The sequence below is a fragment of the Theropithecus gelada genome, chromosome 9 (genome assembly GCF_003255815.1).
Source record: "Theropithecus gelada isolate Dixy chromosome 9, Tgel_1.0, whole genome shotgun sequence".
In the NCBI taxonomy this organism is placed as follows: Eukaryota; Metazoa; Chordata; class Mammalia; order Primates; family Cercopithecidae; genus Theropithecus; species Theropithecus gelada.
This window is the reverse complement of record NC_037677.1, coordinates 98,035,654-98,062,897: the sequence shown is the minus strand read 5'-3', so window position 1 is coordinate 98,062,897 and position 27,244 is coordinate 98,035,654. Positions and strand designations below refer to the sequence as shown.

The following is a 27,244-nucleotide window of genomic DNA, read 5'->3' as shown; positions in this document are numbered from 1 at the left end:
GCTGAGGCAGGAGAATTGCTGGGAGGCGGAAGTTGCAGTGAGTCAAGATAGTGTCACTGCACTCCAGCCTGGCCGACAGAGTGAGACTCTGTCTCAAAAAAAAAAAAAAAAAAAAAAAATCAGAAAATTGAACATCAAAATACCAAACCAAATTCATCTTCAAAAAGGATCAAATCTGAGTCATTTTGTTTTCACTTTCATTAAATACAGATCTATGGAGGGGGGGGAGGTCAAGCAAAGAATGTTTAATTCATTTTCAAAAAATAGCATTTATAGTGGACGCATTTTGGTAAATATGAAAAATTCAGAAATACAAAAAACATGGAAATTGCCCATAATTTCAACTATCAACAAAGAGACAATGTTCAAATTTTGGGGGTTATATATCTTTCTGTTTTCTATTTAAAAATTTATTAGTCAAGGGCCAGGCATGGTGGCTCATGCCTGTAATCCCAGCACTTTGGGAGGCTGAGGCAGGCAGATCACTTACGGTCAGGAGTTTGAGATCAGCCTGGCCAACATGGTGAAACCTCGTCTCTACTAAAAATAGAAATAAAAAAAAATTAGTCGGACGTGGTGGTGAGCACCTGTAATCCCAGCTACTTGGGAGGCTGAGGCAGGAGGATTGCTTGAAAACGGGAGGTAGAAGTTGCAGTGAGCTGAGATTGTACCACTGCACTCTAGCCTGGGTGACAGAGTGGGACTTCGTCTCAAAAAGAAAAAAAAAATTTTTTTTTAAATTTATCAGTCAAATATTTGAAGAATGGAATGTGGGGGAGGGGGAGTGTATCTATGCCATCTAGAGAATTCTTTGTTCATAATATCAAATTGATCAGAGCAAGCAAAATTAATCTTTGCTGTTAGAGAATTCAAGATCTGATCCTGGAGGACACAGAATTATAGGTTATTGTGATGAGGGGAGCAGAAAGGAGGGGAGGAAAGAGGAGAAAGGAAGGAGAGCCAAAGGGAGAGGGAGAAGTGAGGAGAGAAAGAAAAGGGAAAGGGAAGGGGGAAAATGGGAAAGCAGAAGGAGGAAAGGAAGGAAGAGAGGAAGGACTGGGGCTAGAGAAGATGGTAGGAGAGGAAGAGGAATGACAAAAGTGAGGATTGGGGAAAGGACAGTGGAGACTAGGCAGTGGGGTGGGTGAAAGATGGGAAAAGGATGAAGGAAGAGGGATAAGCGGGTCTAGGGAAAAGATGGGGAGGGGGAGAGATGATGAGCTGGGGAAGAGATGGAGGGAGATGGCTACAGGAGAGACGAAGTAAGAAATAGGTGGGAAAGGGGAGAATGAATATAACCAAATGCAAAAGGACCTAGTATTACCAAGCTCACCTGCTCTAAGAGGAGCAATATGCTTGTTGGACAAACATCCTCTCCCACACAATAAACATCAAGAGGGAGAGGAGATGAAAAACTATTTTTTTAAACCACTACTTAATGTTTCAGGCAGAGTAATAAAGTTTAATTGTCTGGAATCTGGTTGTTCTTGCTGTATAACTTCCTTAGGTGGAGGTTGTTCACTTAGATGTCAAATAATGCTAAGATTACCAGAATAAAATTTCTGTGATGCTGAAAGTTGAAACTGAGAGTCTTCTGCCCACCTTCCCCTCAACACCTTCCTCCTTTTAGTTAGCATCAGAAAATTCAGTTCTAATATTAGTAGGGAATACATCAGATGTCAGAGGAAAACACAGAGGCACATGTAAAACAATTAAAAAGTGCATGGGAAAAATACAGTCGGGTTTAAATAAGGAAGGAAAAAACTACGCTGCTCCTCTTTGTGCTCTAATCCTTCGATTTCTGTGTTCTATAAAAAGGCCTCAACAACTTGGTAAAACTTGCTCCTGAAAAAAGCCTTTGAGAAGCTTTATCTAAAACCGGGATTAGGAAAATACAAAGTTTTTTGGATAGGATCTCAAGAAGCCAACTCAGCTTTCTAGAAGAAATTCAACTCTTTTCAAATGCTTGTTAATGCATGTTAAATGCAGCAAGAAATAATCCTATGAGGCAGCAGCACAAGCCTCTCTTAGCTGCAGTGAATGAAGTAAACGACTTGTAATTTCTGGAAGTCTTGGTTATCTTCAGGTAAAACTTTAATAACCCTGGGAACATCAAGGGAGTAAAGACATTTCTCTCTGGAATACTTCGGTAATTGTTTTCTTAATTTATCCAGGAAAAGCTTAGTTTAGATGCAGCATCTGTTTTTTCAGCAGAGGTGATCAAAATAACTTGCTCAGATTCACACAAGTTAGTAAAGTTCAGATTTCAAAATGCAGTTGTTATATAAACTGAATAGTTTTTCTAAAATGAAATTCTGGTCCTCTTCATCTTTTCAACAACAATGAAGCTTCAAGTCAGGACTAAATGCAGAAGACCAGGACTGCTTTGCATAGATGGATAAATGCATTTCTATAACCAAAAGAGGTTTACATATGCACTGGAGACCCAAAGTGCCACACTGAAGCCAGCTTAAATGTCTTTCTGAAGGAGTTTGTTTATGTAAAAGAATACCATTTAAAAAAAAAATCATAATTTGGCACTGATTCTATCCCAGCTCTACTATTTACCTGGAGTGTAATCTTGAGGCAAATTAATTAACTTGTCTGGGCTTCAAATTTCTCATCTATAAAATGGTGATAGTTACAATACTTAGCTGGATGGGCTAATGTTAAGAATAAAATAATAAATATAAAGGTATTCAGAAAGAGTACCTAGCACATAGTAAGGGCATAAGTTGTGATAAGTTTTAACTAGAAAAGATTGCAATCTACATAGTTACTTATTATAATTAGCTTAATGCTTCACTGTATTTAAATACATTCTTCTTTGCTTTTACAATAATTTTATGTCCAGAAACTTTCACTTTAAAGTAGATTATCACATAAGTTTCAGTATCTACATAACAGCAGCTCAAAAATATTTGATAAACTGAACTGTTAATCTAAACGAATGAGGAGGTGGGTATTGCTTTCTGTGAGTACAACGGTAAAATGTCTTGGGTGTAAACATATTTGGAGTCCCCTTCTCTCACCAAGAAGGATGCTACTATCACTATACTGATGCTATGTCCATAGGCACTCAAATTTGGCAATCTAATCCATTTTCTAAGATTGGTATGCAAAAAATTAAGAACCACAGTAAAATTGAACTTCCAAAAGGAATGAAGACTAACAGCAGGTTAATGTTTCGTGAAACTTAATAATTGAAGAAGATAGAAAAGAGCAAAAGGAAGCCCTCAAAGATCTTCTACAATATGGAATAAAAGACATTTGCACATTGATTTTTTTTAATCATTTTCAATCTTTCAGAGCTATTGCTACAATGTTTTCCCATAACACCCAACTTCAAGGAAGGAAGAACAGTAAGGAAATTATCGGAATGATAACAAGACTCTCAGTGCGTTACTCTAATTTTTAAAATCCACTTTAACAATTTATACCAAAGAGCTAACATCCTGTAGGGCACAGAGTACATTTTGCTTCCTTCTGATTTGTGGCATTGTTTTACAATCAGCAAAGACAGAGCCAGGGCAGAAACCAGACTAAAATTCTGGCCGTTGTCAGCATCCACTTTTCTTTCTCCCAGAAAGAGGCAGAAAAACCCTACTACCCTATAACTTTGGAGGTTATTTATATGTCCCCTACATGGGCACCATTTTTAATGGGGTTTCATAGACTAGAGATTGAAGATTTTGGTCTTTCTGAGAAAAGACATAGAATTCTGAGGGTTACCAAAAATTGTTTGTTTGTTTAACCCAGAATGGGACAAACTCCCACCAGGGGTTTTGTGTAGGTGTTTTCTGGGAAGAGGGTTGTAATAAGAAAATGAAAATCAGGAAGACAGTCACCTCCATAAAATTTATGCACTTGATTTAAAAATAGGACTTGTATCCTTTCTTTGAAGAACTTGGCTCTTCTTAGAGCATGAAATAGTTTATATAAAGACATTTTTTGGTCTACTACCTTTTTTATTTTACCTGGGAGTGGTTTAAGTTCATGTGGAGCACTATAAATACGAGGCTCAAGGGTACTAATAACTCTTTCCCATGGAATTTTTCTATGTATCAAACACTGTAGTTTATTTCTATTTTCCATTTAAGGAATACATACTGAAATTTGATACTCTGGAAACAAACCATTCATGAAAAAGTTTTCTTACAGTTGATATAAATGTTTTAATGTAGCTTGAAAGCAAAAGTGAGGCAACATGATGCTAAAGAGATCTAGGCCCAGGCTAAATCACTAATTAGCTATATAACCTGGGGGAAGTATCTACTGGCATGGGAGCTCATCTGTAACATGAGTGAGTGGATGGGATTATCTGAAGTTCAGTCTGGCTCTTATACTTTGAGTCTATAATCCAGTTCTACTGTAAGTTAAAATAAAATTGCGTACATAAATTTAAAAATAGAGATTCATTCTTCACATGTTCTTACTTAAAACCCATCATAATTGGAGTTTAAGCATAAATCTCTTTTTTTTGAGACAGAGTCTCACTCTTGCCCAGGCTGGAGTGCAGTGCACTCCAATCACTGCAACCTCTGTCTCCTGGGTTCAGGCCATTCTCCTGCCTCAGCCTCCTGAGTAGCTGGGACTACAGGTGTGTGCCATCATGCCTGGCTAACTATTTTGTATTTTCAGTAGAGGTGGGGTTTTGCCATGTTGGCCAGGCTGGTCTTGAACTCCTGACCTCAGGTGATCCACCTGCCTTGGCCTCCCAAAGTGCTAGGATTACAGACTTGAGCCACTGTGCCTGGCCCTTGAATTTAAAAAAACATTTTTCACAATATTATTTGAGCAAGCAAGACATTCTATAATCCCAAGAATGGGTCAAACTTTTCTTAAACAATTGAGTTTTTAATGTAAAGAAATGCTATCATTCTGAGTGACAGGTACACAGGTAATATTATGATTCTCTGACTTTTCTACATGCTGACTCTAAAATTAATAATTTAAAACCTTAAAAACTTAAGGTTTTAGCCTCCTTCATGGCTGACACTAGGTTCTGAAGCCCTAGTAATGCTTTCTTGAAGTTTTCTGTTTCAATATGCCTCATTTCTTTCACATCAACTCTTCTGATAATTTCCCCACTATCCCTCCCCACAGTTTCCAGTACTTAATAAAGGCTTTCTAGAAAACTGTCTATAAATGAATGTACCTCTTTATTAATAATCCCTTTGCTTCATATGAAGGCAAAAAATTACATATACCAACTGGTCTCCCTTAGGGCCAAATCAAAGTACAGTCATGCACCATGTGATGACATTTTAGTCAATAACTGCATACACAACTATGGTTCCTAAGATTATAGTATTGTATTCTTACTATACCTTTTCTATGTTTAGATATGTTTAGATACACAAACACAATCATGTTACAATTGCCTACAGTATTCAGTATGCTGACATGGTGTACAGGTTTGTTGCCTATGAGTAATAGGTATACCATATAGCCTAGGTGTATAGGAGGCTATACCATTTAGGTTTGTGGAAGTACACTCTATAATGTTTGCAATATGACAAAATTGCCTAATGACACATTTCTCATACATATCTCCATCATTAAGCAGTGCACGACCACAGCAGGGCCACAAGAAAAGTCTGCAACTAGATATAAAAAAGCTGTTGGAATCCTCTCAAAGCTTTATTAAGATAAGTGCTCATATCAGATGGCTACTGTTCTTTGTCGGTTGTATTTTCGGCACTATAGTCCATAGCCTGCTGTATTGCAGACAGCTTTTTCTTTCAGATTCCAAAGTCCATCAAGTGCCCTCAAGATCAAGGTGGCATATTAGCTATTGTAATAACTAAATGAATATCGACAAGCACTGAGGCTTGATTTCCATTTGAAAGAATTTTCATTGGAAGTTAGAAGCAGAATTTGTAACATCATCTTTCTGTGGTGATAGCATTTTTTGATAGTGAGCAATCTGGTAGGCCTACATAGTAAGTAAGGATGGCAGAGTGGGCTGATACCAGAATAGACATGAAGTAGGAGAGCAGCAGTGAGAATGGGGGTTAGGTGTGTGACAAAGACAGAATCAAGACATTGTGGAGGGTAGATTCTTAAATATAATACGAAGGACCCAGGGCATTATTTATGGAGGTGGTACGATATATAATTATTTAAAAGGCAGTACTGCATAGTGGCCAGGCATGGTGGCTCATGCCTGTAATCCTAGCACTTTGGGAGGCCAAGGTGGGCAGATCACTTTGAGAACAGGAGTTTGAGAGCAGCCTGGGCAACATGGTAAAACCCCACCTCTACTAAAATTACAAAAAAAACATTAGCTGGGCATGGTGGTGCATGCCTGTAATCCTGGCTACTCATGAGAATTGCTTGAGCCCAGGAGGCGGAGGTTGCAGTGAGCCCAGATCGCATCACTGCACTCCAGCCTGACAGAACAAGACTCTGTCTAGACTCTGTCTCAAAAAAAATGTAGTACAAGCCCAGGTACAGGCCAAGTGTCTACCATGTACAAGCTATGTAGACCTGAGCAAGTTAGTTGCCTTCTTTAAGCCTCCCTTTTTCCCCCGTAAACGAAACTAATACCACCTACTTCCTAGGATTGTCATATGAAATAACAGATTATGTATATTAAATACTTGGAACAGGATGTAGCACGTACATGGTTACTAAAGGTAGCTATTATTATTTTCTTTTACTTTTTTTTTTTTTTTTTTTTTTGAGATGGAGTCTCACTCTTGTTGTCCAGGCTGGAGTGCAATGGCGTGATCTCGGCTCACTGCAACCTCAGCCTCCTGGGTTTAAGCGATTCTCCTGCCTCAGCCTCCCGAGTAGCTGGGATTACAGGTGCGCACCACTACGCCTGGCTACTTTTTTTGTATTTTTAGTAGAGATGGGGTTTCACCATGTTGGCCAGGCTGGTCTCGAACTCCTGACCTCAGGGGATCTGCCTGCCTTGGCCTCCTAAAGTGCTGGGATTACAGGCGTGAGCCACCGCGCCTGGCCTGCTATTATTTTCTAGCACCAAGAAACCATCTCAACAATTCAGGCTGTATTAGGACCTGCCCACTAAACTTTAAAACTGTAGTTTTAATAGTAACTTAATGCCAAATTCCCAGGAGAGGAATTATGACTAAAATACTTTAAAAATGTGCTAACTTGTGTGGCCACCATTAGCTTATGGAACTGGGGATAGAACTGTGAAGAAAAGCAAAAAGAGTTATGATGTGATTTAGATTGTAACAGCAGCTTAGGAGGCCAGGCGTGGTGGCTCACACCTGTAATCCCAGCACTTTGGGAGGCGAAGGCAGGTAGATCACCTGAGTTCAGGAGTTTGAGACCAGCCTGGCCAAAATAGTGAAACCTCATCTCCACTAAAAATACAAAAATTAGCCAGGCGTGGTGGCACGTGTCTGTGGCCCCAGCTACTAGGGAGGCTGAAGCAGGAGAATTGCTTGAACCCAGGAAGCAGAGATTGCAGTGATCTGAGATCGCACCACCGCACTCCAGCCTGGGCTACAGAATGAGACTCCATCTAATAAATAAATAAATAAATAAATAAATAAATAAATAAATAAGGCAGCTTAGGAAAGCCAGGTTAAAAGGCTCTGGGCAAAATCAGAAGAAACTACAACTTAGGGAATTTTTGTGTGTATGGAGTAATCGCTCTCTCTGTATATGTCAATATATAGCTTAACTTTAATTAATTAATTAATTAGTTAATTTAGAGACGGAGTCTCGCTCTGTCACCAGGCTGGAGTGCAGTGGCATGATCTCGGCTCACTGCAACCTCTGCCTCCTGGGTTCAAGCAATTCTCCTGCCTCAGCCTCCTGAGTAGCTGGGACTACAGGCGTGTGCCACCATGCCCAGCTAATTTTTGTATTTTTAGTAGAGACATGGTTTCACCATGTTGGCCAAGATGGTCTCGATCTCTTGACCTTGTGACCTGCCCGCTTTGGCCTCCCAAAGTGCTGGGATTACAGGCATGAGTCACCACACCCGGCCAACTTCATTTATTTATTATGGGTTGGTTGATTGATAGACAAGGTCTCACTCTGTCACCCAGCCTGGAGTGCAGTAGCATGATCATGGTTCACTGCAGCCTCAACCTCCCAAGCTCAAGTGATCTTCTCATCTCAGCCTCCTGAATAGGCGGAACTACAGGAGCACACCACCATGCCTGGAAAATTTTTTAAAAAAATTTTATTTGTAGAGACAGGGGTCTCACTTTGTTGACCAGGCTGGTCTCAAACTTCGAGGCCCAATCCTCCCTCCTGGGCATCCCAAAGTGCCAGGATTATAGGCATGAACCACCATGCCCAGCTTTAATATATTAATATTTAAACAAATATATGAAGACTGTTCCATGTTCAAGTGCTATAGTACACAAGGTGTGGATCACACAGCTGGTAAATATTGACAAGGTGATTATAAAATTTATATGGAAATGAAAATGACCAAGAATAACCAAGATAATCTTGAAGAGTAACAACAAAGCTAAGGCACTTACTATCAGAGTTCAAGATTTTGATAAAGACCTATAGGCATACGGTCAAAGAAAACGATCCAGTATAACGGGAACTACACATTTCAATAAATGGTGCTAGGTCAACTGAGTATCACACGGGAAAACAAAGAATTCTCACCTCTACCACACATGATACACAAAAATCAAATGAATTATAGATCTAAACATGAAATGTAAAACCATAAAAACTAGAGAAAACAATATCCGCAAGACATTGGGATAGGCACAGATTTCTTAAGTAGAATATAAAAACACTAACTGTATAAGGTGAAGATCCATAAATTGGACTCTTAAAATTAAGAACCTCTGTTCATCACAGACATCATTTAAAAAGTGAAAAGGCAAGTCACAGTTTAGGAGAAATATATGCAATACATACATCAGACAAATAACCTGTATCCAGAATTTATAAAGAACTCTTATAAATCTTTAAGAAAAATACATAAAATCCCATAAAAAAAAATGGGCAAAAGAGTTGAACAAGAACTTCACATCCAAATGGCCAATCAACATATAAAAATATGCTCAATTTTAACAGTGTTCAGAGAAATTTGAATTAAAAACAATGTGACAACAATGTGAATATACTTAAAGCTAATAAACTGTATACTTAAAAAAATAGTAAGATGGTAAATTTTATATTATTATTTTTTAAATTGCAATTTTTTAAAAAGTCAGTAATTCTAGCACTTTGGGAAGGTGAGGCAAGAAGACTGCCTGAGGCCAGGAGTTCGAGGTTACAGTGAGCTATGATTGCATCACTGCACTCCAGCCTGGGTGACAGAGTGAAACCATGCCTGTAAAATAAAAAATTTTTTAAAAATCCAAAATGTCATAGATACTACTAGTACATATCACCAGAATGCTACAATGAAAAAGGTAGACAACACCAAGTATTGGTTGGTGAGAAAAAAGAATGATGGAACTTTTATTTACTGCTGTATAAAATTGGTGCTAGTTTGGAAATTCCAATTCCTCTGCTGGTCAATACATCCATTCAAATACACTCATTGTATATATTCATGAAAATATATGTAAAATAATTTTTGTAGTTATGAAAATCTGAAATAAACCCAATGTTCACACATAGTAAAATGGATAAATTATGGCATATATGTATAATGAAATATTACATATCAATAACAAATTATAACTATATATATATATACCATATAAATGACTCTCAAAAACAGTGAAATAATTCAGACAGTAAAAAAATACTATATGGTTTCATTTATATGAGGCTCAAAACCAGGCAGAACTAATGTATGGTGTTAGAAGTGAGCATAATGGTTACCCTTGGAAGGGTAGTGACTTAAAGACGGTAGCAATGGGCTCCGGTAATGGTCTTTTTATTTCTCTTTTCCTTTTAAAATCTGGGTGGATGTGAACTTAATTTGGAATTTTTAAAAAATAAAAATAAAATCTGATGGTAATCACAAAGGTATGTTCATTTCATGAAAATTCACTATGATTATAGTCATAGTGATGAACGATTATATTCATAAGGATGAACACAGTTCTGTTTGGCTATAGATAGACTGTCCTAGCCCTTACTTTCTGATATAAAGGAAACAGGGACTTCTAATAAAAAAGATTCAAATTTTTGCCACAGAAGAGCCTGAGACTGTATCTTCACTTGCAAACCTATGGCCACATACAGACTATTGTTCCCATATGCCACCACTCTGAACAAGGTTAGAGCTCCCTCTAGCACTTTTAACTAAGGATACAACACAGGCCCTTACAGAGCTCACACAGTTTGGTGCTGCCCACGGTTAAATGCAATATGGTGATTTTTATTTTTAATTTGCTTTAATTGTTGCTATGATATGAATAATTAATAGACTGCCTATGCCAGTTTTGTAAAGTTCACAGCACAGAAAGCCAGGAGAGAAATATCTACTTAGAAAGGAGGATTAAAAATGGTTATAACTGCTATAATATTAGATAATTCAGAATATTTATTCATGGTTTGTGGCAACATTATGTTCCACCAACAAAGCAACATGCTACCAAACACTTCCTACTAAAAAATCTTTCTGGTCTCATTTATTTTTCTCTTCATGGCTGCATAACCACTGTACCTCTACTATCGTCTAAGAGTAAAGTAGGTCAGTATTAGGAGAACCCTGCTCCTAAGTGGTGGAGGAAAATAGAAAGGTTTGGCTGTAAACACTTAACCTAGTTTCATCCATTCTAAAACAAGTATTTATTAGCATTAAATAACCCCCTGGACAACAGAGACCTTTTTCAACGTAAAACCTGTATTCTTTACTTATGCTTGTAAACTCCCTTTACCACTGACACTTTAAACCATTGGAAATTATGATGATATCAATGCCTCAACACAACAATGTCTATTTCACATTTGAATACTATCAGAAAGTACAATTTAGATATGATGTTGTAATCCTATGCAATCCAGACAGAATTTGAGCAGGTGTTAAAAGTTCAATAATTATAATACACATAACTATTCTGGGAATGCAGCCAGAAATACAAGCGGCTTCATTTTTCATGGTTGGATTTCAAATCTTTCTCATCCTGAAAGAAACACACCTTTTCTATACACTTGTTAAAATCGATACATGTATAAAACCAGCTAATTAATAAGTTCCTTGAATCAAGGAGGGAAAATCAGAGAAAGAAAAAGAAGAAAATGCAGAGTCATCTTAAAAGTAAATTCATTTTAGGGAAGACAATTATGTCTTATTTAATATTTTGCATTCTCAAAATTAAGAAAATACTTTTTGAGTTATAATACAGTAAACATTTCCTATCAACTTCTTTATTTTAAAGCATATGGATCCCTCAAAAAGTATGTCTATAATTAAAGTCAGCTTTAGCAATTTCCTGGAGAAATGGTTGCCATTTTGTTTTTTAGCATGTGAAATGAAGATTAATATAAATCAGTATGACTTCCTCTCTTGTACTCTAGTGATGGACAAGCACTCTTCTGCCAAAGACAGTATACCTCTGACACGAGTCCTGGATCTTTCCTAAATGTGCAACAAAGCCAAGATTCCAATTTACCACCCTAGTTTGGTTTTGCATTATGTCTGCTGGTCACATTAACCTGGCCACATTCATTCTAAGAGCAGCTCAAACTAGGGGTGAAATGTTGTCTGAAAACAGTTATTCATTAACCTGCAGATAGCCTCAATCAAGAGTTGTGTTTTTCCTAAGACAGTATTCACTACAGCTCCTCTTTCAATTCACCAAGTGAGTATCTGGTGGGAGCTGGACATCATGAACTAGAACAAGAACAACAGGGCTAAATTAACACGACAGAAAAGCTATTTGATGCTGCCTCTTGGTTTCTCCACTTCTCTCTTTTGTGGCATCCAAAGGCTTCAGAACCCTGGCATTAATTAAGCCACAGTTTTATTACACACAATCAAAGCTTGAAAAGAAAAGCCTAACAGACAGTAAGAGATTACAAGGTTCAATTAACAGTTTCACTTTTTTGTGGCTGCTAATTGAGGCATTTTTAATTTTTATCATCTCATATGGAATGCTGAAAAGGAAAATACTGTAAGTGCAAGAGAATAATAATAAACCTAAAATGTATTACTCTATCATAATTTTATATAACCAATTTGCATACTTCTGTGATTTCCAAATCCTGGCTAGTTGTTAGTAAATTGTTAACATTCAATAGACACCACAGGGAATGTTTTAGATAATCCCCCCATTTGCTACATCTATCCTAATTTCTATGTACTAAAATTCACAAACACCATGGTTTGAAAGCACAGGGCCATGGGGCCAGATGGTCTGGGTTCAAATTCCAGCTCTGCAACATACAGTATGACCTTGGGCAAATTACTTAATCTGAATTCTACCTCATTTGTGTGTAAAATAGAGTTCAACACAATGAGACTATTGTGATTATTTCAGAGAAAATGTATATGCCTAGTACATCATAAATATTCAATAAATACCTGTAATGGTACAAAAAGGCTGTCAAATTTGATGACAAAATCTTTGGATTTTAGTACTTTTTAAAAATTTTTTCACTTTTTTTTGTTTGAAGTCATTCACATTCAAATACATTTTGAGAATCTACCTGTGCAAGTGAAAATAAACCCTACATAAACTCTATAATAAGACCATTTAGCTTTGGATATAATTAGTCTTTTATAAATAACCTTTACTACACATTTTCTATTGAAGGAAAGCAGGGAGTAACTAACAATTGAAACCTCCAACTTTAGAAGTTTCAAGAGCACTAAATAATACTAGTAATTTGCAATCAACAGCAACCAAAACTGCTGACTAAAAAAATCAGTTTTATAAAATATTACTTAGTATTTACCTTTATTGCATGTTATAATGTTATAATGTTGAGATAGTGGCTCCTCTAGTGTCCCAGGCTAGATGTATTCAAGTTTATATTACTTAGTACCTAAACTTTTGAAAAGCATACCGTATCCAAAAAACTATCACTGCAAATGGAATCTGCTATAATCTGGACACTCATGGTATCTATACTCCATCTTTCATAAGAAAAAAATTAAAAACAGCTCTATTTTATGAGCTTAATATATTTCAGAAACTACCTTGTCTCCTTATTATCTAAAGAAAAGGTTAAAGAAAACGCCTTCAATCTATCAGTTTTAAAGTCTAAAATGACACTATATTAATACTACAAAAATAAATATGGAGCAAGATTCATGGAAACAGATTTTTTAAAAAATCAGTAGAAAGTTCCATAATTAAAATGCCAGGTTTGTAAATACTACAATCACAAAAATAAGAGAAAAATATACAAACTGAAAATGAACGTCACACATAGATGTAAATAAAAGCACTCTTTAGGTTACCCATTAATCCACAAGTGGCATATTCATCTTATTTACAGTATTATACCCCCCGCCATGATATTCCATTACAGAGTCACGCTACAGACTCCATAGTTAACACTGTAGGAACCATTTCTTTTTAAGCATGGTTTTCTCTCTATATTTCCCTTTTGGCTTGCTCCCACATTAAAAAAAAAAAAAAAAACCCAAAACTGTATAATCAAATTTCTTATGCTCTTAGATATTCCTAGAAAATGTGGATTAAATTAGAGAAGTGATGTTTGAGGTATAAAACATAAATTCGTGTTTATTATTCTATAAATATTTTACTGTTCCTGTTTGTCACGGTCTTAGTGCTCCATGTTGAGCAAGTGCTTCTTACATACTTTTATGAGTCTATGTGGAAAATTTATGCCATCCTTAACTGTCAAACATTTCTAACCTTTCCATTAGAGAATATCCAGGGAGTTAAAAAAAAAAAAAAAAAAAAACCAACTACACATACACACAAAACAGTAATATTCATGTTTGTTTGCTTTGTTTTCATTTGCTTTAAAAACACCTATTTCTTCTAATCACTCATCCCTGTCCCAAGCCTTTTCTCTGAGACACAGGATTTCAAGGTCCAACTAAATTCTCATAACCTCATCAAGTCTTCACAATCACTGAACCATCTAGAAGCATGAATCAAAATATGAAAATATTTACTGAAGTGTACTCAGACAGACCTGAAGTCTTAAAAGACTTTTTCTTTTTTTTTTTGAGATAGAGTCTTACTTACTCTGTCACCCAGGCTGGAGTGCAGTGGCATGATCTTGGTTCACTGCAACCTCCGCCTCCCGGGTTCAAGCAATTCTCCTGCCTCAGCCTCCCTAGTAGCTGGGCTTACAGGTGCCTGCCACCACACCCAGCTAATTTTTTTGTAGTTTTAATAGAAACAGGATTTCAGCACATTGGCCAGGCTGGTCTTGAACTCCTGACCTCAGGTGTTCCTCCCACCTCAGACTCCCAAAGTACTGGGATTACAAGTGTGAGCCACCCCAGGCCAAGGGACATTTTTTTAATTGACAAAATTAATAACCAAGTTTAAGTGAGAAAAACAATGCGTTGGTATGAAAGGACTGCCAGTGCATGCTTACACTACAAATTGTGACACAGACAACAGGATAAGATCAGTATTCTAAAACAACTTCTAAAACAATTACTAAAGTAAGTCACCACCCTGAACCAGCTGTCTAATATTATCTCAGTTATTTTACATACAGAACAACGTAATATGGAGCCATGAAGTCATCTTAGATCCTTGAAAGATCTGCATACTATGTTAATAAGGCAGGTGACTATTTAAGCTACATGGAATTACTGACTAGGTAACCCAGAAAAGAGTCTTTTTTTTTTTTTTTTTTTTGAGACACAGTCTCACTTGTTCACCCAGGCTGGAGTGCAGTGGTACGATCTTGGCCCACTGCAACCTCTACCTCCCAGGTTCAAGTGATTCTCCTCACCTCAGCCTCCTGAGTAGCTGGGACCACAGGTGCAGCCACCACACCCAGCTAATTTTTGTATTTTTAGTAGAGATAGGGTTTCACCACATTGGCCAGGCTAGTCTTGAACTCTTGACCTCAAGTGATCCACCCGCCTAGGCCTCCTAAAGTGCTGGGATTACAGGTGTAAGGCACCACACCCAGCCGAAAAGAGATAGTTCTAAGTTTTCTGAATACACTACTTCTCTCAGTTCAGCCTGAACAAGATATACAAGCAGCAAGAGGTGGGAAGAGGAGAAAGATGAGAAAATAACATTTGCTAGATGTCAAAGTGCTATAGAAATCAAATGGAGAGGCCGGGCGCGGTGGCTCAAGCCTGTAATCCCAGCACTTTGGGAGGCCGAGACGGGCGGATCACGAGGTCAGGAGATCGAGACCATCCTGGCTAACATGGTGAAACCCCGTCTCTATTAAGAAATACAAAAAACTAGCCGGGCGAGGTGGCGGGCGTCTGTAGTCCCAGCTACTCAGGAGGCTGAGGCCGGAGAATGGCGTGAACCCGGGAGGCGGAGCTTGCAGTGAGCTGAGATCCGGCCACTGCACTCCAGCCCGGGCGACAGAGCAAGACTCCATCTCAAAAAAAAAAACAAAACAGAAATCAAATGGAGAAAAGCTATAGGTGCTACACAATGCAACGGGGGAAGTATCCTGGTAGGAGAGGTGCACAGGCTTCCAAATATTACTTGAAAGGCAATCTAGTGAGCAAGAACTCTGAAGTCAGATCTTAGTTCAAAACTTCACTCTATAATTTAAAGAAGTGAAAATTTGGAAAAGGTTTAACATATCTAAGCTTTTTGTTCCTCGTTGGTAAAGTGGGGTCCTGTCCATCTCACCAGGTTCACATGAGAATCCAAATAAGTAACACATAGCTAGCACTATATAGTGCCCGAACATTGGGGCTCAATACATTTTAATGTATTCTCTCCCCTCCTCAAACTTCTGAGTAGTATAAAACTGAAAAGGAAGGAAGGAAGGAAAGAAGGGAGGGAGGCAGGGAGGGAAAAGGTCTTCCATCTTGAAGATACATGAGAAAGAAAATGGACTTTTTCAATCTTTATATGGAAACACACCCCGAAACAAAAAATGGGGGTGGGAGTGAAAACTTAGAATTATAATGACCTTTATAATAGATACAACTGGTCACATGCATAAGAACTTTAATTAAGGCTGTACTGGGTAAGTGCCAAAGGACTAGACTAATGAAAATTTCTCCAAGGTGAACTTATTGGAATTAGTAGACTTTAAGGTGACTTGTTAACTTTAGATCTATTAGGAAATTAAAAGGGAGTTTCTTGGCCATCCAGCCAGTTGGACATTTTTGGGATTACAGTATAAACAAAAAGAGATGCCTTCAAAAACAGGATGTCTATTTTAATGCTAATCTTAAGAAATAAATCTTTTAACAATGGGAACAAATACCGGCAGAAACACTAGTCAGATGGAACTTTCCTTTTAGGAAAAAGGAAAAAATACAATTTTATTTTCATAGAAACATACTTGGTATAGAGTAGAAGAGTCATTTAAATTCATAGCTCATTTCCCTCATAAGCTGAAGTCACGACATAAGAATAAAATTTTACATGTATGGTTCCTGAGCTCATGGGTAGTAAAAGGTTCAAAAGGAAAGCTCAGGTTTCACAAGCTTTGTAAGTGATCTTTTTACACCATATGACTAAGAACATATTTATTCATGGAGAGCTTATGAACCTAGGCTTTTGAAACTGTCAAACTATAAAAACCCATAAAAAGCCACAAAAATCCATACAAGTATTAAGAATAAAAATCTCTCTTTCAGATTAAGGAATGCAGAAAAGGATCTGCAAAATAATAACAAGTGGACTTTAAATATTAATATACAGAGTAGCATCAGTCTATTAAAGAGTTATCTGGGTTGCTTTTATTTCTGGATTCTGGGAAAGAAAAAAAAAGAGTTGTCTGGGGGAGTCCTAGATACTATTTGGTATTACATCACTGATTCTAAAATGTTGGTACATACAAGTCTAAAGGAATGTTTTCAGGAAAATCTCACTATCTAGTCAAAACAAAAAATGACAAAAAGTCAGATTTCTGTTCTAACAGAATCCTGAGTTTTTTCAGGGAAGAGGGTAGGGAGATGGTACTAGGGGGAAATGAGGTACTTTTGTTCAATGAGTTTTACATAGAGGAATAATATTAGAGACTTAAGTTTCTGTAAATGCAGTATCTTAGCACCGAAAGCCTAGAGAGTTATACATATTATGATACATATAATCTACATTAGTTATAAATATTGTGGAAAAAAGTCCTATGAGAAAAGATCACCTTATACCTAACCTAAATATTTCACACTAACTTTAGGCTCTTTCCTACCAATTCTGTACTCAGGTGGGCACTTGGTAACCAGCTTTTGCATATTAGTACTTCAAATAAATGCCTAAGTTAATTAGTAATATCAAGAAAAAAATATTTTGTGTATCTTTGGAAGATATTTGAATTCATTTACATAGCCTATAACATATTATTTGTTTTTATAGTAAGTCACTAAGTCTAATATACAAAGACTAACACACTGCAAATCATGATGGCCTCATATACTTTCCCAAAGGTAAAGCCTTCCAAAAAGGTCTAGGAAACAGAAGCTGACTTGGTTCAGAAAATTTTGCTCATTTATGTCTTCTATAACCTTATACCATTTGATTAACAAGGTTACAATTTTAGTATATCTGAGCTTTGAATGGATGAATCAGCCTTTAGTCTCAGTTAATGTCTAGATTTTCTCCCTCTTCCTCTTATAAACACCTTACTTGATTTTCAGTTCTCAGTTACATAAATTGAAATAACACAGCCCAACACTGAGAAGTCAATAGCATAGGTAATAGAAAAGCAAAACAGCAAATTTTTAATAAACAGAATCAGGAAAGGAATATAATTTAAATATACCATAGCTGGCTGCCTGGATTTTGCTCCTCTTTTAAATAACCCAAAGTGACAGAAATGCTCCAAACCAGAAAACTCTCATGTTACTTGCAAGGAAAACTTTAAATTGGAGTGATGAGGAGAGGGGAGGCTAACAAGGCAGAACTTTAAAAAATGTAATTCCTCTGGTTACCTGATTTTTAGAAAAATCAAACTTAAAACCCAGAGTACAATGCCAAAGAAAGTATGCTGGTAATCAAAATCATAAACGACCCCTGATAGAATTACAATCTATAGAATATTAATATATCAACCAAATTTCTGGCATTACTTTGGAAAGCAAGCAGTATTTCTTAAGCCTGCAACCAGCTCTAGAATGGGAAGATAATGCCTGTACACAGCAAGAAAAAAGTAACATAAAACACAGATTTTTTTTTCTTTCCTTTTCAGAAACTGTGCCTGACACTGTGCAGCTGCGGCGCTGCCTTCTTCATTCCCTCTGTTTCCACTCTTGCTAATTAAAAGGTTGATCACAGAACAATGTTCTTCTCATTAATTTCAGTGTTCCGATTGGGCAGGATCCCTGCTTACTCCACCTGATCTTTTCACACTGTTGAAGTTAATGTGACAGGAGTCCGAAGATGGATTACCTGCTGCCATATTGCCCATCGCCTCCAATCAGGAGCTATCTGTGTAAACTGATTGTTCTAATTTGCTCTCATTATTTTTACAATATCAGGAGAAAATAACGCACACAGCTCACTGTCAAAGCCATGAAAATCAGCCATTAGTTAAACCCAGACACTGAGTGACTTTATTAGAGGCACTGCAGTTTATTGATGTAGCTCCAGTCAAAGAAGGCTGCATTTGCTTCAGCAGAAGGAAATGTTTATACTGCAAGTAAGTATTTATTGTGGTAATACCCACAACAACAGGACATTTTGAAAAATCCTGTTCTTCATATAGTTGGTTTTGACACAAATTATACAGCAATGAAGAAATGAGTTGGCATAAGAAAGTAGGTAACATTTAATAAACATTCAGTAGCATGAAAATCTATTAACTCAAATCCATAAACATGCTTCACCTCCTATACCTTATATAATAAGAAACCCTATTCTGTGACTACAAATGTTAATCTATTAATAAAGGTGATTTTATTTTGCCCCATATAACAACAAATATTTTTTCCAAAACAGAAATTTTATTACTTAGGAATCAAAATTATGTCTATAATGATCACACAAGTATAAATTTAAATGATACTATATTCTTATAAAATGTAACATTTCAGTAAGATTGATTACTAATCCTAGTATCATAGATACTCACAATATATTTCAGAATGAGAAAATAGTGCAGCTAAGCAAACAAGCTGAGATTTAAACCCTTCAGTAAGTGACAGTTTCTTAAAGCAGAAGTCAGAACTCCACAGAAAGGTCTGATATTCAGTGAGATAATATCTTTAAAATATTTGTCCTGGTCATAAAGAATATATATTTTCATGTTGTAAAGAAAATGCTAATTCCAGAAGAAAACAGATTTAAACTTGGCATTTCTAGGCTTGTCTTGAGTATGAACATTTTATAAAAATGTTAGCTAAATGCTGCCTGAACAGCATTTTAGGGGGCTGGAGATGAAGGTATAAATAACAGAAACCGATGCCTTTTAAATAAAGGAATTTAACTAATTCACACACTCTTTCCCCCACCTCCCCTCTTTAGTATTAGGAGGAAACATGGCTTCCTCCTGCTTGCTTTCTACACTAAGATTCCTAGGTAATGTGAAGGCAAGAGTATGCCCTTCTTGCTGTTCCCCTTTTAATGGCCACTTTTTTTTTTTTTTCCTGAGAAACGTGTGCCACGCTTTTCTCCTTAAAATTCCTGCACTAAAAGACTGCACCATACTGCACTCCGCAAAACGTGCTGATGGCGCCAATTACAAGCCCCCAGCCGAATGCTCCAGCCCCCACCATTCGGGCAGATTTATGCGGACTCTTGCCGACGTTATTACAAGTCAGAGTTTATTGGGAAATTGTTACATTATGCGGAGTGTCTAACAAATTGCTTATGCTGCTATAATTGGATTACAACAGCCGCTTGCTCCCACCGGTAAGATTAGGCAAGTAGGACTCCTGCCGATCTCTGAGCGTTAGCAGTAATTTTATTTGCCTTGCCTCTCTCTTTCCTAACAACATGCCTCTCTCCCTGCCAGCTGTCTGCTGAAAAGGCACAGGCTTGTTCCTTGGCCCTAACAATGCAATTACAGCCCCGCAGATCGCACTGTTTGTGCATTAAGTACAGAGCCAAAACGAGGCGAATTGATCGTTTGACTTTTGGAGAAGCCATGTGATCTCTCTGTGCGGGCGATCCGACATGCATCAGCAGGCAACACTGCAGTCAATTCTTGACGAAGAACTTTCTTCTTTCAACAATCTTTTCCCCAACCTCTCCCTTTTCACTGAGGAAGACACTGACTGGGCTCATCTCATGCTAATCTAGATCAATCCACAAAGACAAGCTTGAGCTTATTAGCTCCCTGGCTAGATAGAAATGTGAATAGGTTCTAGCATCTTGAAGTGCCTCAGTCAGATATATCAGTGGTTCCCAACAGCTGAACCGCTGCTGTTTAAAAACAACAACAACAACAACAACAAAAAACAGGTTCATAAAGAGTTCACTGAAGAAATTTACAGAAACATGGTAGTTCAAAAGAACTATAGAAAGTTTTAGATTTGTAAAATAAAACTGCCTTGGAATGGCTTTATTATAAGCTGTCTATATTCTGGCTATATTTAAGGGCCATCCAGAATCAGCACTAAAACCTGGGTCCTGCCTTTCTCAGCAGATCTGCTCTGCTGGAAGATGCTGGTGGCCAACGTGCATAATCAATGTGGCTGGACTTCAGGCTTAAAAACAGCCAGTCTGATGCCCACTCGGGGCAAAGTTTTAAACACATTTTGTTGACAGCTTTCAGTTTCTTGTTTCTTTTTCTTGTATGTTCAACAATGAGTGCCGGTAGCAAGAAGACTGCACAAGCGATTACTCTCATTTTAGGGCATAATTCATAAAGACTCTGGGCTGGGGTCTGGACTTTTTAAAAATCTCTTTTTGGTTGAAAATGGTTTAAATTTTACCAACTTTAGACCAAGATTCCTGTTTACACTTTCCTCAACCAATGGCATATGCTACTTAGGGTTCCCGAAGCTGATTACACAACAAATGTGCAGTCAATCTGCTGATCCGTTTTGGTGCCCCATGTCTGTATTCTTCTTAAACGGCACGCACATCTAGAATAAAATGTATTCTTACATCCTTAATCTGACAAACACACAAACTCTTGTCTATAAGAGGTGTCCTGGCTTCTCTTATTAATGCAAAGTGAACTTGGAAAAGTCATTTAACTGTGTATTTCTCTGTAACCCAATTAACACATAAAGCTCATATGAATATTAAGATTTTTAAAAAGAATATTACATCTGAAGTTCATTCCTATCTTTTTGATAGAGCAATAAGCCCAGTGTGTAACATGTTATACTCCAGAGTTTTTCCAACCACATCGGCCTCAATGACATGGTTATATTTTAGTATGCTCTCCGTAAAGCTAATGTTTCGACCTGACAAGAGGCGCCTGTGTGAAGAACGGACCATCTGACATGCTACTTGTGGAACGGTATATTAAAGAAGCCTGTTAACATGTAGTTTAAAACTCAAAAGAAACTCTGAACAGCTGAAATGCCTTATAAATAGCACAGACCCAGAGGAAGTGCAAACGTCTGCATTGTGAATTGTAGATCTTAATTACCGACAATAGCTGGTACAGCAAGTAGCACGGAAAAAAAGTGAAACAGTTGCACTGTTCATGGCTGGCAATAATTCTTCAGGAAAATATTTACTATCAATCAGTTATGAGAAAAGGGACTCTGTGCTCGTAAAACAGCACGTTGCTTCTCATACCAGGACCATTTTGCTTCAGCATAATCTGAATTTAAACAGCTTGTTTCCTGCGGATATAATTTTGGAAATAAATAAAACAAGTCTTCTATCAAAATCTGGAGTGAGTGGAAAGGAACATCACATTTTTCTGTCTCAGTCAGTTTCAAACAGATTATTAGTCACAAATAAAAAAACAGTGACAACAACCAACAACAACTAAAATACAGAACATCCACAAAGGACTACTGAAGGGGTTCATTTTCCAAACATAAAGAGGAAAAACTTCTCTTATCTGGGCCAGGAATCTGGATAGATGTATTCAAACAATTCAATTTTAACTGCATGTGTTTATGTATCTGTTTGTGGGGGTGGGTAAGGGTAAATTAGGAAAAAAACCTAAGACCAAAATTTGCAGTAATGGTTTAATAAAGCCAATAGCAACATAAAAAAGTAATGCCTTTCAGCCTTCCACTTAGTTTTCTTTACCAATTAAAAAAAATTATGAAGGTTGACAATTAATAAGCATAATGTGATTATGGATTTTAAAGACTAAGTTGACAGTTAATAATGACTGTTCATTTAAAGCTACAATAAACACAGAGCTCATCATGCTCCAAACACAAATCTCATGAAACACAGGGCCATAACCAGGAGAAAGAATTCTGAAAAAAAATAAAAAGATATCTCAATGCCTCCAAATGTTACTTGGATTAAGTTATAGTGATAAAATAGACCTCCTTCATTTTTAGTTTTAAATTTTTTCTTACGCCTGTTTCTTCAAATTAAAGATTAACAAGATTATTGCCAATTTAGGGTGGTTGTAATTTGTTTTATAGCTTTGTTTTCTTGTATTCTACAGAGGACTAATGGGTACCCTTCGTAAGGAGCTATTGTAAGACTGTGATATTTCTGGCAAAGAGTTACAATCAAGGTATTATAGGGGTCCAAACATAATACCATTGGTGCTTTTAGGGAAATAAATGGTATTAATGTCTTCTCTAAAACTTACATGAACCGTATTCAATAATAAGGTTTCAGACTATACTTAGTATCTCTAGCCAAGCCAAAGTCACTCTTTGAACTAGAGAACAAAAACGGTTGATATCACTATATTATAGTTGTTCTCACATGGAAATGGTTACAGATTCAGGCCACAGTGGAGTATAATCTGAATCAACAACAGACACTTGTACCAAGTTGAGAAAACACTGCAGCCATATCAATGTAGCAGATGAAACTATTCAGTTAAGGACTAAAGGTGAAGAACAGGAAATAGGGACAAGCTTGCAGACTAACAAAATAATGACAAGTCATTCCATTCAAAGGTCAAGCAATAAATGAGGCCAACAGAAACAGGGATCATGAGACACACAAAACACATGTAAATAAAAAAGAAAAAACTTGGCCGGTTCACACCTGTAATCCCAGCACTTTGGGAGGCCAAGGCGGGCAGATCACCTGAGGTCAAAAGCTCGAGACCAGCCTGGCCAACGTGGTGAAACCCTGTCTCTACTAAAAAATACAAAAATTAGCTGGGTGTGGTGACACGCTCCTGTAATCCCAGCCACTCAGGAGGCTCAGGCAGGCGAATGGCTTGAACCCAGGAGGTGGAGGTTGTAGTGAGCTGAAATGGCACCACTGTACTCCAGCCTGGGCAACACAGTGAGACTCCATCTCAGAAAAAAAAAAAGGAACCAGTGATTTAACTGGGTTCCAATAGGAAATGATAGGCATCATTATTAGATTATTTAAGAGGACGACGAAAGGTTATGGGTGTCAGAATAATGTTAAAATAAGAAACAATGCAATGAGAAGGTCACCACCTGGGAGCAAGTAAAACAGACTGATGAGCAGCAATGAGCAAACTTACTTTCTCACTCAATACCCAAGAGCATGGAAGAAATTACATCATTGTGCTAGAGGGTGGAAGGTTTTTAACCATGTACCACCAAAGCAGAGGGTGGGAGAAAAAAAAAACACAAAAAAACTCCACATCATATAGACACATACCAACCTATTTAGATTAGAGATCCTGGCTTACAAAGTATGGAGAAAACAAAAGGAACAGATGCTCACTTGGCCAGCTCTCAATGAAACTCATTAAAATCATCACCCTGTCCTTGGATTGGTACTCATGCTAAAATTTTACCTTATTTGGCCAGAAGTCACCCACTTGTGATGAAACTAAGAGCAGCATGGCCAAAAAAAAAAAAAAAAAAAAAAAGAATATTTTTATTTTTAAAGGCCCAAATAACTGTGTACTCCTGTTTCCATGCACAAAAGCAGGATATAAAGGAGACTCGGGCTGAGTGCAGTGGCTCACGCTTGTAATCCCAACTCTTTGGCAGGTCTGGGGGATCACTTGAGGCCGGGAGTTCAAGACCAGCCTAGGCAATACAGCAACACCTCATCTCTACAAAACAAAACAAAACACCTCTAAAAAACCAAAAACCAAAAATTAGCTGGGTGTGGTGGCACACGACCGTGTCCTCAGCTACTCGGGAGGCTGAGGCTGGAAGATCAGGGCTTGAGCCCAGGAGGTAAAGGCTGCATTGGGCTAGGATTGTGCCATTGCACACTACCCTGGGCGACAAAGCAAGACCCTGTCTCTAAAAATAAAATAAAACAAAACAAAATAGAGTCAATTAGCACTTGTTAGTTGTGACTAAATGACTGAAAAAATAAAAATGTAATTTATAATAATTACATTTTGTAGCAAAATACTAACATATTTGAATTTAAGAGACATTTAACTGATGAACTCTACCTTTTTAAACTATAATTTGAAATAAATTCTGATATTTCTTATATGTATGATTTCAATGGTTATATTTTGTGTGATATATTTCCAGTTGATAGAGCAGGCCCAGAGACTATTAAATGTTTTAAGAAAAAATTAAAAAAAAACTCTACTTTTGCCATGTTCTGAATGTTTGTATTCTCCCAAATTCATGAAGGCAGACCCCTTGTAAATGGGATTAGTGCCCTTAAAAAAGAGACCTCATATATCTAGCTAGTCTATTCTATCATGTGAGGATGCAGTGAGAAGGCGCCATCTATGAAGCAGAGAGCAAGCCCTCACCAGATACTGAATCTGCTAATGCTCTGATCTTGGACTTCTCAGCCCCTATAAGAAAAAAATTAGTTTTGTTTATAAGCCACCCAGCTTACAGCATTTTTGTTATAGCAGCCCACATGGACTAAGACAACTGTCCTTAGATTTCTGTAGCAAAGGATGGCAACTACATGATACCAGTCCTGGCTCTAATAATAACAGTAAGGAACTGAGGGCCTGGGTCTACAAGAAAATAGGTTAAACTAAAATAGTTGCAGTTGGGAATGTTGTAACAGTAACAAATCTATGAATAGATATAAAGGCAATTATTTTTGCAGATAATTCAAGTAAAAGAAACAAAGTCCATACTTAATAGTACTTATTCCTAAAATAAAATATCTGACACTTGAATTTAAGTCAAAGTTCCTTAGTAATGACAGATATTTGGAAAATGTAAGTTATGATAGATATAAAAAGCATCAGATCTCTAATATTTAAGATAAATTTTACATCTAGGCTATAGAGATGACATATATACATGAAAAAGAGGTAGCCCATAGACATGACTAAACATACTTGTCCGTGTGGATCAAGATCATCAAAAGCAGTATTTCTAACATTAGCCACTCAATAAATAAGAATAGTGATATAATAATTGGGTTACCTACAGCATATTTCACAATCCTTGCAATGATGTGATGTACTCTATACATAACTGCATTTAAAAACCATAAACTTATCAAAACAATTGTACATTATCTTATACAAATCCTACTGATATGTGATAATCTACAACTAGTGTCAAGAAACAAATGTGAATCAGTCTAAAGTGTGACCAGAATTCATAAGCAAAAGATTCTGTTGCAATTAAGAGGTGGAGAATCTAACTTGTAATCTGTTCTAGATAAAATGATGCCTGTTTATATTTTTTTCTTAAATATATAATCCTGTAATAGTCCTTAAGCAATACCGAGTAAAGATGTCTACAGATACGGTACTGTTATGGTGTGGTATAATATACATTGATGAGTAATATTACTTACTTTGGCCACACAATTCTCAGTCTTCATAGCAGTGCTTGCTAAACATACTGTTTCTTGGTTTAAGCAGAGTCTGGCACAGCTGTTGTACGTCTGTAAAAAGAATTTGTTGGAAACAGGTTTTTAAAATATTGAAATACTGCCATATACTGTTTTCATATTCTGCTCTATTTCTCAAGTCAAAACACAAATAGATTTTATCTATAAATTAAGACTTATGGGAACTGAGAGGTAAGTTAGAAAAGGAGGAGGGCAAAGATAGAGCCCACAAAAGCCACTGATGTGCCCATGAACAAGTATGTAAGCAGCAGTGGCTTCAATGTATTAATGATTAACGGAAGGTGAGGGTACTGATTATATAGCATTTTAAAACGCAAATTTGAAGAGCTTAGTTCTGTTTAAAACAACAGTTACTGTTCTAAGAAAAGATTTATTTTTGTTGTGTTTCTTTTTAAACTCTCAAAACGATCAAGATCTGAAAGAAGTGAGAGGGCATGTTTCTTCCCCCCACGTCCCCTCCCCCCCCGGAGATGAAGTCTTGCCCTGTCGCCCAGGCTGGGGTGCAGTGGCGTGATCTCGGCTCACTGTAACCTCCGCCTCCGGGGTTCAAGCGATTCTCCTGCCTCAGCCTCCTGCAGAGGACATGTTTCTTTCTCTCTTTTTTTTTTTTTTTTTCTTTTTTGAGATAGGGTCTTACTCTGTCACACCAGCTGGAAGTACAGCAGTGAGATCTTGGCTCACTGCAATCTACGCCTCTGGGACTCAAGTGATCCTCTGGAGTAGGTGGGGGATTATAGGTGCATGCCACCACGCCCAGGTAATTTTTTGTATTTTTTGTAGGGATAGGGTTTTGCCATGTTGCCAAAGCTGGTCTTGAACTCCTGAGCTCAAGTGATCCTCCTGCCTCAGGCTTCTAATGTGCTGGGATTACAGGGATGAGCCATCATGTTCAACTGACATGTTTCTTATTCAGAACAATAAATGAAAAAATTTCAAACTATCCAGGGAAAAAAAAAAGATTTTAAAACAAATCATGAAATATTTTTAAAAGAATATCAGTACAAGCTTTGACTTTTGGCTTTAAAAAGAAAAAAGAAACCAAAATTGAAAGAACATTGAAAAAAGATAAACCAACATTTACCCAGATCTTTTTTTTTTTTTTTTTTTTTTAAGATGGAGTCTTGCCCTGTTGCCAAGGCTGGAGTGCAGTGGCACAATCTCGGCTCATTACAAACTCTGCCTCCCAGGTTCAAGCGATTCTCCTGCCTCAGTCTCCCGAGTAGCTGGGCTTACAGGCGCCCGCCACCATGCCCAGCTAATTTTTTGTATTTTTAGTAGAGATGGGGTTTCATCATCACGTTGGCCAGGCTGGTCTTGAACTCCTGACCTCAGGTGACCCACCCGCCTTGGCCTCCCGAAGTGCTGGGATTACAGGCATAAGCAGCCTCACTGGGCCTATCTAAACCTTAGAA

General features: G+C 37.4%; 1 protein-coding gene across 4 annotated transcripts in view; it reads right to left on the bottom strand.

Moving 5' to 3' along the window:
• The window catches only part of BTRC (beta-transducin repeat containing E3 ubiquitin protein ligase), a 205,723-nt gene that overhangs the window by 50,487 nt on the left and 127,992 nt on the right, over window positions 1-27,244 (bottom strand). For all 4 annotated transcript variants that reach the window (XM_025397092.1, XM_025397093.1, XM_025397094.1 and 1 more), the window contains one exon: window positions 25,776-25,865. In XM_025397092.1, coding sequence (XP_025252877.1) covers window positions 25,776-25,865 — 90 coding nt within the window. The remainder of the gene's footprint in view (window positions 1-25,775; window positions 25,866-27,244) is intronic.